This window comes from Arvicola amphibius, chromosome 12 (genome assembly GCF_903992535.2).
Source record: "Arvicola amphibius chromosome 12, mArvAmp1.2, whole genome shotgun sequence".
NCBI lineage: Eukaryota > Metazoa > Chordata > Mammalia > Rodentia > Cricetidae > Arvicola > Arvicola amphibius.
Genome location: NC_052058.2, coordinates 57,106,410 through 57,126,377, shown reverse-complemented (window position 1 = coordinate 57,126,377; position 19,968 = coordinate 57,106,410). Strand labels below are relative to the sequence as shown.

General features: G+C 38.7%; 1 protein-coding gene across 3 annotated transcripts in view; it reads left to right on the top strand.

Moving 5' to 3' along the window:
* Nme7 (NME/NM23 family member 7) overlaps positions 1 to 19,968 on the top strand; it is a 135,592-nt gene that overhangs the window by 56,173 nt on the left and 59,451 nt on the right. For all 3 annotated transcript variants that reach the window (XM_038348828.1, XM_038348827.1, XM_038348829.1), the window contains exons 9-10: positions 16,692 to 16,756; positions 18,784 to 18,852. In XM_038348828.1, coding sequence (XP_038204756.1) covers positions 16,692 to 16,756; positions 18,784 to 18,852 — 134 coding nt within the window. The remainder of the gene's footprint in view (positions 1 to 16,691; positions 16,757 to 18,783; positions 18,853 to 19,968) is intronic.

Sequence of the window (19,968 nt, the reverse complement as noted above, 5' to 3'; positions counted from 1 at the left end):
TGGGGGACTGGGAACAGTCACAAGTCTGGGTGTCTGAATGTAACCTTCTTCAGTCTCAGGAAAAGACATTCCAAAGACAGTTGTGGAGAGTAGGAGGACCAGATGCTGGCCAAGCCCCCAAAATGCAGACTCCAAACTGCTCATCCCAGAAGCGACCCTTATAAAGTCTCACCTCCGGTGCCTGAGAGCCAACTTCATTCACTGAGAATGACTCTGAGCTTGAGGTTCATGGTTAGTTAGACCAGTCTCTGGAGCCAGGTTTCTATTGTAGGCTTCACTGATGGAGATGCTGAGAAGGGGGATGGTCCAGGGGAAGACGTGACATCTGCAGCCACAGACCTCCGCCGTGATTAACGCTCAGGAGTTTGTGCAGACCTCCGTGCTGTGTTGCATCTCTCTCTTTAGTGTACTTTGGAGCACCCCTCTGCCCCACCACCCCCCCCCCCGTAGTCACCTCAGGGGGTACAGATTGAGAGCTTCAGAAGGGCAGGGCAATCTGTCCAGAACATAGACTAAAATGCTGCCAGTGACCAGCAGAGGCCGCTGGTCCACAGCTAGGAAAGTGAAGGCCTTTGGGGCTAGCAGACACGCCTGCAGTGTTTAGCTGCTGGGTAAAGCTTGGGAAAACAGTAGCAGGTTTGGCTAAGAGCCGCGCCTTCTGCAGTACCTGCTAGCACCAACCTTTAAGGGCCCAGAAAGAAACTCAGCCAACACTTAAATTTTTCTTCCCCATTTTTTTTTCTTTTTTCACCTTACATTTCCTTTACGTTGTACTTTTTGGGACATTTTACTTGATCATATTTTACACAAACTTTTATGCTTTGATTTTTAGTCCTCTTCATAATCTCTATGTACTTACCTCATTTCATTTGTTTTTTTTCTTTATTGGGCAATCTTATATCTCCCTTTTGCTTTTGGTTCTCTCTACTTATTCTTTCTTCCTTTTTACCTTCAGTGATGTTTTGACTTTATCTTTTCAATTTTTAAAAAGCCTTGTATATTTTTATTGTTTATTCTTTTTATATTTATCTATTTAGTTATGAACTTTCTCATGAAATCTTTTCATTTTTCTCTTCTCTACTCCTTTTCCTTCAGTCTGTCTTCTTGTTCTCTCCTCTCCTTTTCCTTAACTATAAATATAAAAATAATATATAGGTGGTGAAGCAGAAAGAAAAGATCATTCCAAAGTCGAGCAGTCACCTCTGAAGGAGAAAAGACTGATAGTTTAGGAGGCCTGTAGCAAGAGCTCCTGGAAGGACTTCTGACAGAGCTGGTGGTTCCCTCCACACTTATTTATTAAACTTCACATGTACGTTATATGCTGTATCATAAGGTATGTTTTTATTTACAACTAATATATGGAAATTAGGTAGAATATAAAACATGGCGTGTATACACACACACACACCTGTGCCTGTGTATAAGTTGAATATTTTAGAAGAGCATGGGGAAATAAACCAACAATGACTACCTTCATTAAGATCTGAAATTCTGAAGTAGGGGAAAATTTACTTTCATGTACACCATTTTGTTTTTATTTTATGTATTTTATGATTTCCAAATTAAATAATAAAGAATAGGAGAAATTAGGACAAAAACTAAAAATTGAACTATTATATATTTATGGTTTCCTTTGGTTGTGTAGGTTGAGTTATAGGCACAGAAACACGGTGACTTTCTTGTGACCCTCCTGCCTCAGACTCTCAAATTGCTGAGATTACAGGCCTACACCATCATGCTCAATAAGAACTTGATTTTCTTAAGTTTCCAGGTCATGTTCAGACCACTTAATGCTGGCACCATACTTTAAGGACCCTCAGCAGCAAAACTGCCCCATTATCAGCATGCTTAGAACTAGCAGAAAAGTTGTCTGTACCAGTGAATATAGTGCACAGTGCACAGACAAGGACAAGAATTCGAATACAGTGCACAGTGCATAGACAAAAGCAAGAATTTGAATATAGTGCACACTTCACAGACAAGGACAAGAATTTGGATATAGTGCACACTCCACAGACACGGGCAGGAATTTGAATATAGTGCACACTCCACGGACAAGGACAAGAATTTGAATATAGTGCACAATCCACAGATAAAAGCAAGAATTTGAATATAGTGCACACTCCATAGACAGGGGCAAGAGTTTAGATGTGGAATACATTGTATAGACAAGGGTAATAATTAATTTAATTTGTAGCCAAGGGTGTGTCTATTTTGAGGCCTGTATATGAATAGTAATATAGTCTTCCCAAGTCTGAGGATGCCAGAGCATTGGAAACCAACAGAAGAAGCAATGTTCTTGAAATATTGTTGTCTAACTTTGCAGATCTCCTTAGCTATGGCTTTGGGGAGCTAGAATAAACAAAGCAGTGTACTCATTTAAAAATATGCCCAAACCCAGCTTTGAGAAGCTTTTAAAATGTTTCTTGAAAAGGTAACAAGCAACAGAATTAATTTTAGGGAAGGAAAAATATTTATTTTGTCCATATTGGGACAAATGTTTACATGACTTGAAGTTAGCTTTTCAGTCTTTTGTGGTACTTGACTCTGCCAGTGGTTCTGCGTGTGTACAGCATCTGTATAACTGCACTCATGAGAATCTAGAAGCTCAGAGTCATCTCCAGATGGAAACTGTTCTTATTCTAGCCCCAAAGGAATTCACCTCTCAAGTCAGGAAGACCCTTACCTTGTGGGAAGCTAGAAGTCTCTATCACAAGACCTAGCTTTGCTTGTGATCCTGTGGCTAGCTTGTCTGAATCTCACCTTGACTTTGGGCCTCTTATGATCAGTTTCTCCAGTCTTACATCTTGTTAGTTTCTAGCTTGTCCTACTTTGTTTTTTTTATTTTTCTAGATCTTTTCAGGCTTAAACCTGTTATCTTATTGTAACCCACCTAGCTGTTCCTCACCTTTTTGCTGTGCTAAAACTATCTTGTCTTCACAGTAAGGAGTGGTGTTTGATTGTCCTTCCCTAGGTGGTTGTGGCGAGGGCACAGCCCCATAAAGGGGGCAGTCCTAACAGTTGACAGGTCCCAAGAGGAGGTAGGAAGTGAGTCAGGCATGGTGTTTGACAGAACCTTGCAGCTCTGACCGACTAGCAATCAGCCTGCTTCTTTATTTAAGACAAATACAGATTCATGATTTTATTCAAAAGATACAGATTATATTATTTTGTCTCCAGACATGCCTTTGATTTCCTATAGCATGTCCAGGGTCGTAGGTTTATCTACATTCAGTAAGTACGCATAGAATAGTTGCTTTTATAATTAGTTCAATAACCCCATTTCAAAGACTCTGTGGACTCCATTTGTTAGGGCAAGCATACATAATGTGTAACTGTCTGTCTCCAGGCTGGCAGCACTTGTGGTTTCAAAGAGCTAGGAAAATGGAAAATATCTGAGCCAGTTCAGGTGAATCAATGCCTTGAACAGTGTATTCTCAGTCTTTAGAGCACAAAGTGCTATTCGTACATCAGCCCATCACTGATTTCCCCCCCCCCCCCTTTGGGACATGCCCTGCATAACCCTCTAGTTGGTATGTTACTTACTCAGCAAACTCTGAGCACAGTGTAAGAGGAGGCCTCTGCTGACCTGTTGCCAAATTTCCTAGTCAGTTGGGGCTCGTCAGTCCCTTTTAAGTTTGCGTTGTTCTACGTATTCTGTTTGAATTGGCTTAGGAGTGGGTCTACCAAGAAGATCCTGGAGTCATGGGCTCATAAAAAAGGTTCGAGCATCTTTGTGTTTATCACAATCTCCAGGTGTAAGGAAGATTTCGGAATAAGACTGGGTAAAATTATTTCCCTGAAAGCAGGAGGTGTAGTAAGTTTTAGGACTTTCCCAAAGAGACTCAGACCGAATTTTCTCAGGGAAAGACATTAAGTGAATTATAATGTCCAAAGCCCCCAAAGCATGCAACACGCAGGGACCAAATCCGAAGGCGAGAGACAGCTTGACAGCAGTTGTAGCATTGGCTCAGCTCTGCTGGACCTGGGTCAAACAGCTGTACTGGCTTCGTGACTTGTGCTGTTTCCAGTGGATATGGCAGTGCCACCTAGGAGTCATTTCCGTAGGTCTCTTCTGTCTACACTCTGTATGGAGCTTGCATTCACTTCGTTCTACACCCTCAGTTACATTTTGATTGATTTCAATAAACACTCACTTTATTGTGGGGAGATCTATAAAGCTCTTGTTGTGGTTACCCCTCCCATCACCCTGCAATGTGTTTGAGTAATTCTTAGAAAAATGGTAAAGAAAATGTTCATTTTAGATCTGGATTGTGGTATAAGTGGAGTGTTAATAATGATATTGTTAAATTAAATCTGATTTGTAAACCTACTTGCTACAAAGTTGGATTTTATGGTCAGATAATGGATCAATATGAGTTCCTAAGTACCTTTCTTTATTCTTGATTTAATAGGTAAACTGAATCTAAAGTCTTTTATGCTACTAAATTAATGCAATTATACTAAGTATCTGTTTATCTCAGGAATAGTACATAAACCATAACAAGTCTACTGTATTTCGGATCGGAAGTGTCCTCTCGGTCCTCATGTTAATGACAGTTCATGGTGGTGATAGTAGAAGGTGGTAGGAACTTTCAAGTGAGGCCTGGTGATGGTCTTTAGATCACTGGGGCTGTGCCCTTGAGGTGAATGATAGGATCCCAGTCCCATCTCCCTTGCTTCCTGCCCCTGAGGTGGATGATTTGCTCCGCCAGGCATTTCTGCATGTTAGGTGGCCTAATCACAGGCCTAAGAGCAGGGTATCATAGAATGAAACCTTCCAAGCTGTGAACCAAAGTGAGCTTTTTGTGTGCTGATTGTTCAGACATCTGTTGAGTGGTGGAGAGGTGACTGATCTGCAGAGAAGCCAGTCTTGCAGGCTTCCAAAGATACTGGAAAATTCCCCGTGATGTGCTATGACTTAGTAACTTTGCCATGGAGAAAACAAACATTCTGCTACTTTTATACCCAGGGTTATTTGCTATTGCATGTTTGCTTGGATTAGTATTAAATTCTTTCTATTGAATGTAGTAATCTTTGTGATTTCTTTCGTGCTTTGGCACTGCAAATTATTCTGAATGCTCATAATGTCCAGCTTTGATTTGGCTTTATGATAATCATGTTTTTAAAATACACTAGTATTCTTTGTTATAATGTTTTTTTATTTTATTTCACTAGAGATAAATTTTAAAGGCAATAAAATTTCTCCAATATGGTTTAAATTAATGTTAGTATTTAATATATTATCTATATATCCATTTTGTTAGTTTATATATTCTTGGCTGTATCAGGATTAAACCTTCCTTAAAAAAATCTTACATTAGTAAAATATAAAATTTCTTTATGGGCATTTCCCACTATTTTTCCACCTCTTAAAGTTTCCTTTATAGAGATCCTATTCCCTTGTCTGTGTGCTTACCTTGATGACCTAATCACTCTCAAAGGGTCTGCCTTCTAATTCTATACTTGATTATAGTCAAAGGCCAAGAATGCATGCTCCCCAATCTCCTAATATAATCCCATCAGACTAGATGTCAACGTAAAACATTCAGTAAATAGGGCTACTATAAGGATTATATGCAGTGGTATGTGGACAGTACATATAACATATATGAGAGGAATTTCGCCAAAATTCTTGTAGATGCCCAGTGTACACATACTCCGAGAAGTAACGGCAGAGACTGACTTCCCTGCATGCACGCTGCTGAGCTTGCCGAGAAGGTAAACTTACCTTCATTGAATTGCTTTGGACTTTGTGTGGGGGAGTCCGTTGGGCATCTTGGTGTGGAGCCGCGTCTGCAGTGTTTTTATTCCCCCACTGATGTGCGTCTGTGCAGCTGCTTGGCCAGTACGCACTGTCTTGAGGACAGCTGTGGGGAGAATGCATCCTCCCACTTGTTCTTTTATTGATTTAACTGACACAGTCTTACTCTGTATCCCAGTCTGGCCTCAATCTCCTCATGAAGCCCTGGCCAGCCTTGACTTTGCACTACTGCTTTCCCTACTGCAGACCCACAGGTGCTGGGATGTAGGTGTGCATGACAATGCCTGACTCCACTTCATTCTTCCCTGAACTTGCTATTTTGATTTTTTTTTTGTATTTCCATGTAGTTTTATAATAATCTTATTTGTATAAAATTTTACTAGGATTTTAGTTGGAATCATGCTAAACTTAAGGAGAATTATAACTTTTTAGTGCTCATCCTGAATCCTATCACCTTGTTGAAACCAGTTATTACTTCTGAGACTTCTGAGATTTAGTTGTAGATCTTTTTTTACTTAGGAATCCTGTTATATGCAAACATGTGGTTGTATTTTCTCCTTTCTGATCTAAATGCCTTTCATTTTCTTCTTGCTTCGGTGCATTGCTCTGGTGACCTCTGACAATACATCAAGATAAAGACTTTTCTACCCTTTTTTTTTTCTGAGTTTATATTCTGCAGAGTGTTTTTTTTTCCCCAAAATCTTTTCTACATTGATATGACCATGTGATCTTTTCATAGTTTATCATCATAGTTACTACATTCTTTGACTTTTCAAATAATGAATATAAGGCTTATGTACCTGAAATAAGTTCTACTTGGTGTGTATTTTCATATGTTGATAAATTTGTTGGCTTATCTTACGTTAAGAGTTTTTGTATCTCTGTTGATAATAATGGGTAATTTTATTTCTTATATTACCTTTTTCTAGTTTGGGCATCACAGTAATAATACCAGATTCACAAATGAAGTGATAACTAACCTCCTTATTCCATTGTTTGAGTTTTTATTTATATACATTTATATGACCTTTAAAAATATGATTTTAGCTGGGTGGTGGTGTTGCACAATTTGATCCCAGCACTTGGGAGCCAGAGGCAAGTAGATCTCTATGAGTTAGAGGCCAGCCTAACTTACAATGCAAATTCTAGTTTAGTTGGACTTTCTTTGGACTGCCAGTTCCCAAATAATGACACTAAGACTTCTTATTAATTATGAAAGGTTGACCTTAGTTTAGACTTGTACCCAACTAGCTCTTAAAAGTTAAATTAACCCATTTATATAAATCTACTTTTGCCACATGACTTGTTACCTCTCCTTAATAACACATGTTCCACTTCCTCTGTGTTTGACTTGCAAATTCCACCTCTCTGATTCCTTCCCAGAGTTCCTATCTCTGTCTGGAAGTCATGCATATCATCTCCTGCCTAGATATTGGTCACTCAGCTTTTTATTAAACCAATCAGAAAGTGCCTTGGGCAGTTGAGATGAAACAGAGACTTATCTTCACACAACATTTCAGGATATTTCAGAGCTGTTACACAGAAAATAAAAAACTTAAAAAAAGTAATTTTAAAATCTGAATAACAGTTGTAAAATTATGCTTTTCTTTACCTTTTCTTTGTTTCATTATGTAATTTTTCTTGTTTTATTTTTAATAATTGCCTAGTGACCCTTTTCCTATACAAATCCTATAGCCCCTGTTATAATAATTTCTAGGGATAGAATTGTTTTATGTTTTCTTATTTTAAGTGAACATACATAATAATAAGTTTCATTATAGCATTTTCATACATTTATTTTATTTTATTCTTATTCAGATTTCAGCAGGGCAAAGTAGGATCCTATGAGCAACTCTCCCATCTATAACTAGTTATTGACAGGTAGTCTTTTTCTTGCCCAGAACAGGCAACCACAGAAGCTGTGATAGTTGCCTCATATTTGGACAGTATTTATAAGCCCTTTTCTCTCATATTCTGGTTCTCACATTCTTTCTGTCCCCTCTTCCATGACATTGTCTCAACCTAAAGCAGGTTGTAGAAATAACTCATTTAAATTTTAATCCATCAACTGCCCCTTATTCTCAGCACCTTGAGCATCCAAATCTCTCCATCCACCACCATTCATTGTAAAGAGAAGTTTCTGTGATTAATGCTGAAAGTAGTGTTTCCCTCTGCAGAAGAAGATGGAAAGATCCCCCATGCTCATAGTAAGATTATCATAGTAAAAATGGCCATGCTACCAAAAGCAAACTACAGATTCAGCAATCCCCATCAAATTTCCAACACAATTCTTCACAGAACTTGAAGGGATAATTCTCAACTTCATATTGGAAAAAAAAAAGCTCAGAATAGCTAAAATAATCCAGAACATTAAAAGGATTAACTAGCTCTTATATCTTAAATTAACCCATTTCTATTAATCTGTGTATCGCCACGTGGTTGGAGTCCAGCTTCCGGCATATCCTGGAGCAGCTATATGGCTTCTCCTTTACTCCGCCTCCTCTTTCTCTACATCTGTCTGCTTGGAATTCCTGCCTTGCCCTATTCTGAACTGCAGTAGGCCTAAAGCAGCCTCTTCATTAACCAATGGTATTCACAGCATAGAGAGAAGAATCCCACATCAATATGTGGATATTAACCATTAAATAAACGAAAGCCAACCTATAATCCATAGACCTAGAGAGGTTAGATATAGAGGAAAGGACGTGAGTGCACATGGATCTCCCCGTGAGGGAGAAATAGAATAGATTTTTATGGGAGCAGATTGGGATACAAATGGGAGGATCAAGAGGGGATGGAGGGTGAGATAGGGCTAAGCAAGGGAATGCGGGAAGAGAGCTGAGGAAAATTTGAGGGTGGGATTGGAAACCTAGTGCAGTGGAAATGCCTTAAAGTACATGAAGGTGACCTTAATGAGATGTCCTAATAATGGGGGGCCCCAGCTAGCAATCTCTTGACACCAAAGTAGTACTGGGACTGGGTTTGTTCATTTTAGTTGTTGGTTAAACAACTCAGGGTGTTCCCAGGACAATGGAATGTTCTCTCTAAACTCACTACAAGGCCCAATGAGACTCATTGAAAATGGAGAAGTCGAGTTGGAGCCCACGAGACTCATTGAAAATGGAGAAGTCGAGTTGGAGCCTATATGGAGCCTTCACCCCTACATTCTATCTAGTATATTTGGTGTGGGAAGGTACTCTCCAAACTACCAAAAGAGAAATGGAAACACTAACCCAGCCACAAAACCTAGGACCTAAAATCTGTCCTGCCTGCAATATACACTAGGACTTGTTGGCACAGAACTTGTGGGAACAACCAGCCAACATCTGACTTGGCTCTGCATGAGTTTTCGGGGTGGGGGGAATTTCCTCTTCTGTCTATACTCAGCATGCATCAGAATGTCACTTTTTCTTCTTGGTTCTGGCTTTCCAACTTCAGCATTTCCTTCTCAGGATGCAGTATTTTTCTTCCTACATAAACAGGAGGTCACTGTTGGTGCAAGAGTCCCACAGCTGTTTAGTCCCAAATAAACACAGAGACTTATTAATTATAAACTGTTTGGACTACTGCTCAAGCTTATTACTAGCTAGCTCTTAAAACTTAACTCATAATTCTTGTCCATGTTTAGCCATGTTGCTTGGTACCTTTACTCAGTAAGGCATGGCTAGTGACTGACTCTGCCTTTCCTCTTCCCAGAATTCTCATAGTCTGGTCACCCCGCCTATACTTCGTGTCTAGCTACTAGCCAATCAGCATTTTATTAAACTAGTATGAGTAAAAATCTTCACAGTGCACAAAGGCATCATCCCACAGCAGGTTCCCTCTCTCAATTGTACAAGACTATAAGAAAGAAAATGGATTGTATTGGGTCTAAGGAAGACTAAACAGTGACTTAGTCAGTCTCTGTGTTACTCTGCTTCATCTTTGCTTCTTTTGATCTTAGCTTTCCTCTTCTATAAATTTCCCAGGAAGAAAGGAAGAAAGGAGAGCTGCCAACTGTAAAGGGGTCACCCTTGTGAACACAGTGGAAAGTGTGTTTTCCCCAGTTCCAGCTTTAAAAAAAATCTCAGGGTAGGACTCTATGGCGTAAGCTAATTATGGTTCTGATCCTAACTAAACTAGTGTGGGCTGGGAATCAAAGTGCTAAGATTGGTTTTGGCTTAGATCTGCAGTCACCTCTTGACATTTTGATTGAGGTTGTAGTTATTGGGTCATATAGGAAGTTGACAGTTCCCTTGACAAACAAATGATTAGAGAAATCACTTACCTTAAAGGGAAACTGGGTATAGTCACAGGAATATCAAGAGTTTTAAATAATAAATATCTAATATTGTATGAGCTGATATGAGAAAGACATCTGAAAAGAAGCTTTTGAGCAATTTAGTTGAAAAACATGAGTGGAGATGGAAATATGATTTGACATTTGAACATTTAAGAGGTGATATTCATGCAGCTATAAGCAAACCATTATAAAATACAGTAGCTGTGCAAACACCAGCCAAGTAAGATACTCTCTTTTTTGACCCTTTTGTCCTTTGCTTCCTGGGATTCCATTTTGTTTTATTTTATTGCTACATGCATGTGCTTCATTTACATAGTTATTGCCATTTGGTCACTCATCTGAACATTTTCTATCTGGGACAGAGTATAGGACATACAGTTCTTGACTTTTTGTGTTCTAAGTCATTAAACACAAAACTGCTTTGTAAAGTGCATCTGTGACCTATCACCACGCGTAACCAAGTGCAGCATTCATGGATATTAAGCAGGCTGGATAACAGACCTTGGAGCACTAATATCATATGACCTAAACTAGGGGGAATTTTCAGGTAGGAACTGGACCTGCATCTGACTGTGGTGCTAATGGGCGAGCTCTAGCCTTATGCCTGCTTGTCTGTAAGTAGAATTATTGTGTTCAAATGATACATCCCACAAAAGAACATAGCTTAATAGAATTATCAATCTAAAATACAGGTTTATAATAGTTACAGACAATAGATTTTTATATTGGCTAATGCGATACTGACCCACACTTTCATCAAAATTCATATTCAGTGTGTAATATTTCTTTGTCTAAGAGACAGAAATAGGGAGAGAGAGTTGTAGTTTATTTGAAAACTCCAACTTATCTTCTGGGAAACATTCAGTGATTGCTGCCACAGCTCACAGCAACTCAGGGCGCCTATGCTGGGTCTGCAGAAGAATGGCTCCCTCCACAGTATAAAGGAGGGTTATTGATTTTTTTTTTGAGTTAATCTTGTATTCTGCTACATACTGAAGGTGTTTATGAGTTGTAGCAATTCCTTGGTAGAATTTTTGGGGTCATTTATGTAAACTATCATATCATCAGCAAACAGGGAGAGTTTGACTTCTTCTTTTCCAAATTGTATCATCTTGATCTCCTTTTGTTATCTTATTGCTCTACCTAGAACCTCAAGAACTATATTGAATAGATGTGGAGGGAGTGGACAACCTTGCCTTGTTCCTGATTTCAGTGGGATTGTCTGAGTTTCTCTCCATTTAGTTTGATGTTGGCTGTTGGCTTGCTGTGTATTGCCTTTATTATGTTTAGGTATGTTCCTTTTACCCCTTGTCTCTTCAAGACCTTTATCATGAAGGGATGTTGTACTTTGTCAAAGGCTTTTTCAGCATCTAATGAGATGATCATGTGTTTTGTTTTGTTTTTTCAGTTTGTTTATATGGTGGATTACGTTGACAGTTTTTTATATGTTGACCTATCGATGCATCTCTTGGATGAAGCTGACTTGATCATGGTGGATGATGGTTCCGATGTATCCTTAGATTTGGTTTGCCAGTATTCTACTGAGTATTTTTGCATCAATATTCATTTGTGGTCTGTAATTCTCTTTCTTAGTAATGTCTTTGTGTGGATTGGTATCAGGATAATTGTAGCCTCATAAAAATGTTTGGCATTGCTCCTTCTGTTTCTCTTGTGTGGAACAATTTGAGGAGTATTGGTATTAACTCCTCTTTGAAAATCTTGTGGAATTCTGCACTAAAACCATCTGGTCCTCGGCTTTTTTTTTTTTTTTTTTTTTTGGGAGACTTTTGATGACTGTTTCTGTTTCTTTAGCAGTTATAGGTCTATTTAATTTGCTTAATCTGGTCTTGATTTAGCTTTTGTAAATGTTATTTATCCAGAAAACTGTCCATTTCCTTCAAGTTTTTCAGTTTTGTGGAGTATAAGTTTTCGAAGTATGACCTAATGATTCTCTGGATTTTCTCCATGTCTGTTATGTCTTCCTTTTCATTTCTGATTTTGTTAATTTGGATATTCTCTGTCTGCCTTTTGGCTAGTTTGTCTATTTTGTTGATTTTCTCCAAGAACCAACTTTTTGTCTCATTGATTCTTTGTATTGTTTTCTTTGTTTCTATTTTGTTGATTTCAGCTCTCAATTTGATTATTTCCTGCCATCTAGTCCTCTTGGGTGAGTTTGTTTCTTTTTGTTATAGAGTTTTCAAATGTTCTTTTAATTCACTAGTGTGGGATTTTTCCAACTTCTTTGTGTAGGTATTTAGTGCTATGAGCTTTCCTCTTAACACTGCTTTCACTGTGTCCCATAAATTGGGTATGTTGCGTGGCATTTTCTTTGAATTTTAGGAAGTCTTTAATTTCTTCCTTTATTTTTTCCCTGACCCATTGATGATTCAGTTGAGCATTGTTTAATTTCCATGTGTTTGTGGACTTTCTGGAATTAGTGTTGCTTTGAATTCTAATTTTAAGCCATGGTGATCTGATAAGATACATGGGGTTATTCTAATTTTTTTTAGATGTGTTGAGGTTTGTGGTCAATTTTTGAGAGGGTTCCATAAGGTGCTGAGAAGAAGTTATATTCTTTTATGTTTGGATGGACTGTTCTATGTCTGAAATCCACTTAAGTCATAACACCTGTTAGTTCCCTTATTTTTCTGTTAATTTTCTGTCTGGCAGACCTGTTCAGTGATGAGAATAGGGTGTTGAAGTCTCCCACTATTAGTGTGTGGGGTTTAATGTGTGATTTAAGCTTTAGAAGTGTTTCTTTTACATATGAGGGTGCCCTTCTATTTCAGTATTGAGATTTCCTCTTGATGGATTTTTCCTGTGACTAATATGAAATGTCCTTATTTATCTCTTTTGCTTGGTTTTAGTTTGAAGTCTATTTTGTTAGATATTAGGATAACTACACCAGCTTGTTTCTTAGGTCCATTTGATTGGATAATTTTCCCCAACCCTTTACTCTGAGATGTCTGTCTTTGAGGTTCAGATGTGTTTCTTGTATGCAGCCGAAGGATGGATTCTGTTTTCATATTCAATCTGTTAACTTGTGTCTTTTTATAGGTGAGTTGAGTCCATTTATATTAAGGGATATTAATGACCAGTGATTGCTAGCTTCTGTTATTTTAGTTATTATTTATGATGATGTTGTTGTGTGTGTTTTTCCCTTCTTTGGGATTTGCTGCTGTGAGATCATCTATTGTCTCTGTTTTTGTAGATGTAGCCAACTTCCTTGGGTTGGAGTTTTCCTTCTAGTAATTTGTGTGGGCTGGGTTTGTGACTAGGTATTGGTTAAATCTGGTTCTGTCATGGAATATTTTGTTTTCTCTATCTATGGTGATTGAAAGTTTTGCTGGGTATAGTAGTCTGGACTGGCATCCATGGTCTCTTAGTGTCTGCATAACGCTTGACCAGGACCTTCTGGATTTCATTGTTTCCATTGAGAAGTCAGGTGTAATTCTGATAGGTCTGCCTTTATATGTTACTTGGCCTTTTTCTATTATAGCTCTTAGTATTCTTTCTTCATTCTGTATGTTTAGTGTTTTGATTATTATGTGGCTAGGGGACTTTTTTTTATCCAATCAGTTTGGTGTTCTGTAAACTCTTGTATCTTCATAGACATATCTTTCTTTAGATTGAGAAAGTTTTCTTCTATGATTTTGTCAATATATTTTCTGTGTTTTTGAGTTAGACTTCTTCTTTATCCCTAATATTCTTAAGTTTGGTTTTTTAATGGTGTTCCATATTTCCTGAATATTTTGGGTTATGCTTTTGTTAGATTTAATGTTTTCTTTGACTGATGAGTCTATTTCCTCTATTACATCTTTAGTGCTTAAGATTCTTTCTTCCATCTCTTGTATTCTGCTGTTTATGCTTCCCTTTGTGGTTCCTGATCATTTTCTAATAATTTCTGTTTCTATAATACCCTCAGTTCATGTTTTCTTTATGGTCTCGATTTTGGTTTTCAAGTCTTGAATAGTTTCATCTGTTTGATTGCTTTTGTTTTTTGGTTTTCTTTAATGGATTTGTTGATTTTCTTCCAATTTTTTGTGGCCTCAAACATTCTCCTAAAGTTATATTTTTAGGTCAATTTTTTCTGTTTCATCTATAATGGGGTGTTCAAGTCTTGCTGTTATAGAGCCACTAATTTTTGTTGGTGTCGTGCTGCTCTTTGTGGTGTTGAGTGTGTTCTTACCTTGTCTACCCATTTTTTCCTCTGACTGGTGTAGTTGTGGCTGTGTCTCTGGTGATCAGTCTTCCAGGTGCCAGTGGATCCAAGGCTCAGATGGTTGCTCCTTGTGGTGCAGTCAGGGCTATGGATCCAGTAACCCTGGAAGTCACTCGGTGTTCCTAGAGGTTTCTCAGCACTCCAGGGTGTAGCTCTGCAGTACTGGGGGTCATTCAGGCCTACTCCCACAGATGTTGCTTGCTTGGGGCTGCTCCGGCTGAGGTTGCTGCCTTGGTCCTGCTAAGGCAGAGGTCTCTAGGTCAGGTCTCCTGGAAAGGTCTCTGGCTCAGGCATGCTAGGTGGAGAGGTCCGAGAAGTAGCTGACACCTGGTCCTGCAAGGACTTTGTTTTGGACCTTCTACCTCAGAGGGAGCTCCTTTGTACCTGCTCCTCTGGAGGTCATTGCCTCAGGCCTGCTCCAATGGAGGTCACTGGCTCAAACCTGCTCCTGTGGAGGTTGCTGCCTCAGGCCTGCTCCAACTGAGGTAGCTGACTCGAGCCTGCTCTGTGGAGGTTTCTAGTTCAGGCCTGCTCCCTCAGATGTCCCTGACTTGCATCTGGTCTCACAGAGGTCTCTGTCTCGTGGTCCCACAGAGGTCTCTGGCCCGGGGCCTTCTCCCTCAGAGGTCCCTATCTCACTTCTGTTCCCACAGAGGTCTCTGGTTTGGGCCTGTTTTCTTGGCAGTCACTCCCTTGTACCTGCTCCTGTGGAGGTCACTGCCTCAGGCCTGCTCCTGCATAGGTCACTGGCTCTTATAATAAGATTTTTATATGAAACAAAACTATGTAAAAATGTGTGCCATACTCTTGAGTCAGTAGAGCCTCCCCTTATAAAAAAAAACACCCATTTGTGACAGAATTTGTGCTCGAATTCTTCATTCTGACATATAAGACTATGCTGGTTAGTTTTTGCCAAGTTGGCACAAATGTTGAGATATCTGGGAAGAGGGACTCTCAGTTGAGGAATTGCCTCTATCATAATGGCCTGTAAGCAAGTATATGTGGCAATTTCTTGATTGCTGGTTGATATGGGAAGGCCCAGCTCTCAGTGGGAAGTACCACCCCTGGGCAGGTGTCCTGGGTTACATTAGGAAGGAATGGTGCATACCCCTTTAATTCCAGCACCAAGGAAGCAGAGGCAGGCAGATCTGTATTAGTTTGAGGCCAAACTGATTTACATAGCAAGTTCCAGTCAGGCCAAAATTACATAGTGAGACTCTGTCTCAAAAAGCACAAAATAAAGGAGGAGAGAAGAGGAAGAAGAAAATAGCAAAGAAGAAAAAGAAAGAAGGAGAGAGAGGGAAAGAAAGAAGGAAAGGAGGAAAGAAAGGCTATGCAAGCTATGAAGAGCAAGCCAATAATCAGGGTTCTTCCATGGTCTCTGTTTCAGTTTCTGCTTCAGTCTCCCGCCTTGAGTTTTGCACCCTTCATGACGAGTATAAGTTATAAACTGAAATAAATCCCCTTTACCCCAAGTTTTTTTTTTTTTGATCATGGTATGTCTTAGTTATTGATGAATTGCTTTGAAGTGACCAAAGCAACTTATAAAAGAAAGCATTTAACTAGGGGGTTGTTTATAGTTTCAGAGGGTCAGTCCATTTTCATTATGGAGGGAAGCATGGCGCTGGAGTGGGGCAGTAGCTGAGAACTTACAACTATCTGATACACAAGCCTGCGGTAGAGAGAGGGAGACTGAACTGGGTGTGGGCTTCTGAAACATCAAACTCACCCTAAGTGACATACCTCCACCTCCAAGACCACATACCTCTTAATCTTTCCTAAACAGTCCATCAGCTAGGAACCAAGCATTCTAATAGTAGAGGAGCCTCTGAGGACCATTTTTCTTCAGACCACTACAGTGTATATCACGGGGGACTAAACAAACTAGAACACAGACCTTCAGTCAGAGGTGATCTCTCTTCCTTCTTGTTCCTCGTCTCTACTGAGTCACTCACACTTTTCTGTCTTTATGTGTTGTCCATCATCATCCTCCTTCAGGACTTAAGAACAATACACACTTTCATTCCCCCTTGAAATCCCTGCCCACCTTTTCAACTATTTGACTTTTTCCTCTTAAATCCAGTATCCTGTCATTTTACCTTTTGGTAATGTTCTTTTAAAGTCATTTGATTTTCATGCTATCTATATCACTAGATTTATGGGGCCTTAAAGTAAAATAGTAGCTTAGAAGCCTTTCACATTGTTCTCAGACCATCATTGATATTCTTGAAGCATTTACCGAGAGAATCAGATGATTAAGTGTGGTGCTCTTCAGGGATTTTCTTCATGTCTCTTGCAGAGATGCTGCGTTTTCCTTATGTAGAGTAGAAACAAAGAACACTGATTTGAAATTTTGTGTCTCTTAGTAACCTGAAATAATTAAAAATGTTTATATTTTGAACCAATTTGTTCTTCATTTTCAGGGCTGTTGGGAAAGATCTTAATAGCTATTCGAGATGCATGTTTTGAAATCTCAGCGATGCAGATGGTGAGTGGTTGCAATGAGCCATAATGTATGGAAGAATTGTTTTTTAATAAGCCTTAAAATGTGTTTAACTGTTCACCATGCACTTGAGATTTGAATTTATTAAAATCAAAGACATACAAATTCAATGACCCAGCTGGGTCTGGTGGAGTAGTCCTTTAACCACAGCGCTCTGGAAGGAGAGGTGGGTGTGCATTTGAGTCCAGCCTGATGTATGTGGGGAGTTCCAGGCTAGGCAAAAGCAACAGCAAAACAAAACAATAGTAACAAAAACCTGAACTCAAAACTCGATAATAAAAACACATTTTAGGTATTTAATCTGTATAACCATTCACCAAGATACTAATGTTCAGTATATTGATAAACCTGATTTAAGCTTCAGAGTTTCTTCGTTTCTTAGGACTTCAGCTGAGAAGTAGGGAGCAAGACTGTTTTCATCTTACAAATGGCAAACAGAACCAATGTGAGGTGTGTCAGTTAGCATCCTGTGTTCTAGGTTTCTTGGCAAACAGTGAAGGAATAATGGAATGTGAGCTCAGATTCTTTGGCATTCTCAACCTGGGGCTAATTTCTACAATTCCCTCAAGTGTTAATGTATTTATTCTCCCCCATGGCACTTAAGCCTCACGCCCACACTCACTTAGAATTGCCTCCTGAGACAATCAGAAAGTCTGTGACTGGAGCCATAACACAAATTTTGTAGCAGTGGATACCTTTGTACTGTGTAATCTCTGGTACATTTGGTAAGAAATCATTATAAGTATGATAAATGTGAACTTATGATGGTGGCCTTATGGTGTAATGGTAAATGCAATCAATTGTTGATGTCTAGAGTCAGAGATAGCATTTTCAGAATCTAGGGTCAATAGTTTTCTAGGCATTGACCCTGGTCAGGCATCCTTAGCCTCAGTTTCTCTTATAGGCCATGGGAATGTTAGTATTTGCCACTGTGCGTTGTGCTGTGGATTATATAAATTTTTATTAAAGTTATATTGAATGTCACGTTTTGATGCACTAGTGGTAAAAGTTGAATGAAGGTAGCAGAAAGCATTGAAGTCAAACCGACCCCTCCCTATAATGGTCACGCTGTCCACTGTGGTCAGTCCTTCTGACCTGAGTTGCTGACTGTGTAGACTGAGAGTTCTCAGTGAGCTGCAGCCTTGGCAATAGGAGAGGCCAGGCAAAGGAGGTAAGATTAGGGCTCAGATGCCTTTTCTTTAAATTGGTGTTTTAATCGGTGAGATTGTTAAACATAAAATTTTATTCCTAACTGAATTTAAAACCAAACTTGATAAGAAGTTGTTTGGTTGTGTTTCATAAGCACATATATCTTAGTCATACTTGATTTGATGTCTAGAAGGAAGTCCTGCTGATGTGTCTTAAGTGCTTTATTACAAACCAGTTTTAACGATTTTTCCAAATGCTTGGGAGGGCAATAGAGCTTTCCATTCTCTCATTATGCTTTGAAGGACCCGTGCTTAGCAACATTTTTTATTTGTATGTCTAATCTACCAATAAACAGCATTATATTGCCTATGCCTATTTTGAAAACCTATCAAGAATAGGGTTTCATTCTAAAGCTTGTAGAGTAGTGAATGAGAGCATGGTCACTGGGATTTGATTCCTGGACTGACAGAGGGCAATTTAGAGAGGTCTCCTGGTGCTGCTAAGTCCTAGCAGTAACATGCTAAGTACTTATGCCATGGGATTATGAGAATTATGAGATGGTACATGCATAAAACCTTTAATAATACTTTCTCCTTCTAAGAATAAATTATTCAAGATTTACATTTTGAAGTTAAAAGAGGAAGACAGGTATGGTGGCAAGTAGCTGTAATTTCAGCACTTGGAATGCTGAGCCAGAGCAGTCACAAGTTCAAGGCTAGCCTGGGCTTCATAGTGTCTCTAAGACTAGTGTGGGGGAAAGATGCCTCACAGCAAAAAGTTAAAGTATGTGTGCAAGGAATGATAAATGCTGAGTGCTAAGTCTGGCTCACTTGTTTGACTTGCTTTTCTCTTTTTAAATGTAGTTCAATATGGATCGGGTTAATGTTGAAGAATTCTATGAAGTTTATAAAGGCGTAGTGCCTGAGTATAATGTAAGTATCAAAATAAATGTAAAATAATGCAACTGAAAGTAATGTGTGTGTTTCAAATCTTGGAAATCTTATAATTACTGAAAGTATTTTTAAGGATAATTTATAAACTATATATCTGATAAAGGATTAATAACCAAATCTGTTAATAACTCAAGAAACTCAATAGCAAGATGACAGTTAACTTAATTTTTAAAGCAGACAAAGAACCAGGTAATGATGTATACCTAATGCTTGGGAGGCAGAAGCAGGAGGATCAGGAGTTCAAGGCCAGCTTGAGCAGCTTAGTGAATCCTATCTCAAAAAGTTTTTTTTAAAAAAATTAAAAAGAAAAGAGAAAGAGAAGAAAGCACAAAGAATCTGAATTGGTATTTCTTAAAAGAACAGTGGTTGTCCAACAGATGAATGAAAGGCGCTCAACATGGGGCTGAAGAGTGGGCCCAGCTGCTATTTAGTGGGCCGAAGTTCAGTTCCTAGGACCTCCAGTTACTTAATCTTTTAAAGCTTTTATTAGCCTATGTATAGAATGAAAATGATGCAATATTATAATCTGGCTATAAGAATTAATCCAACAAATCATGTAACGTGATCTCTTCATTGAGAGTACTTGGTAAATATTAGCTGCTGTGGCTGTTGTTTCCGTTACTGTTCAGTAGTAGTCTTTGATAGTGGGTTTTTGTTGATAACTTATACTTACATTCAAACTTACTTCAAAATTGTCTTTAAAAGGATAATTTTGACCTTATTCTGTTATCATGAGACCAACATATACTGACTGAGTGTCTACTATAGACTACAGTTTTGTGATAAAGACACATGATGTCAGTTCATTGAAGTTGAAGTCTAGTAAGAACAGACATTAAAGAACCATTTCATGTGCAACTGACTGTCTTAGGTCAGCCAAAGACTCTTTTGAAAAGGTAAATAACCAAGTTTTTAAAAAATTTCTTCTTAACTAAAAATTGGGAGACCAAAACATTTTGAGTTAAGTTTTAAAGAAGCGCGTGTTTGGTTGCATTCTTTGTTTGCTTGTCTGTCCGTCCTTCTGTTTTGCTCATTTGGCATAGTCTATATACCTACTGTTCTAAATACTGGCTGCTGCCAACAGTAACATAAACT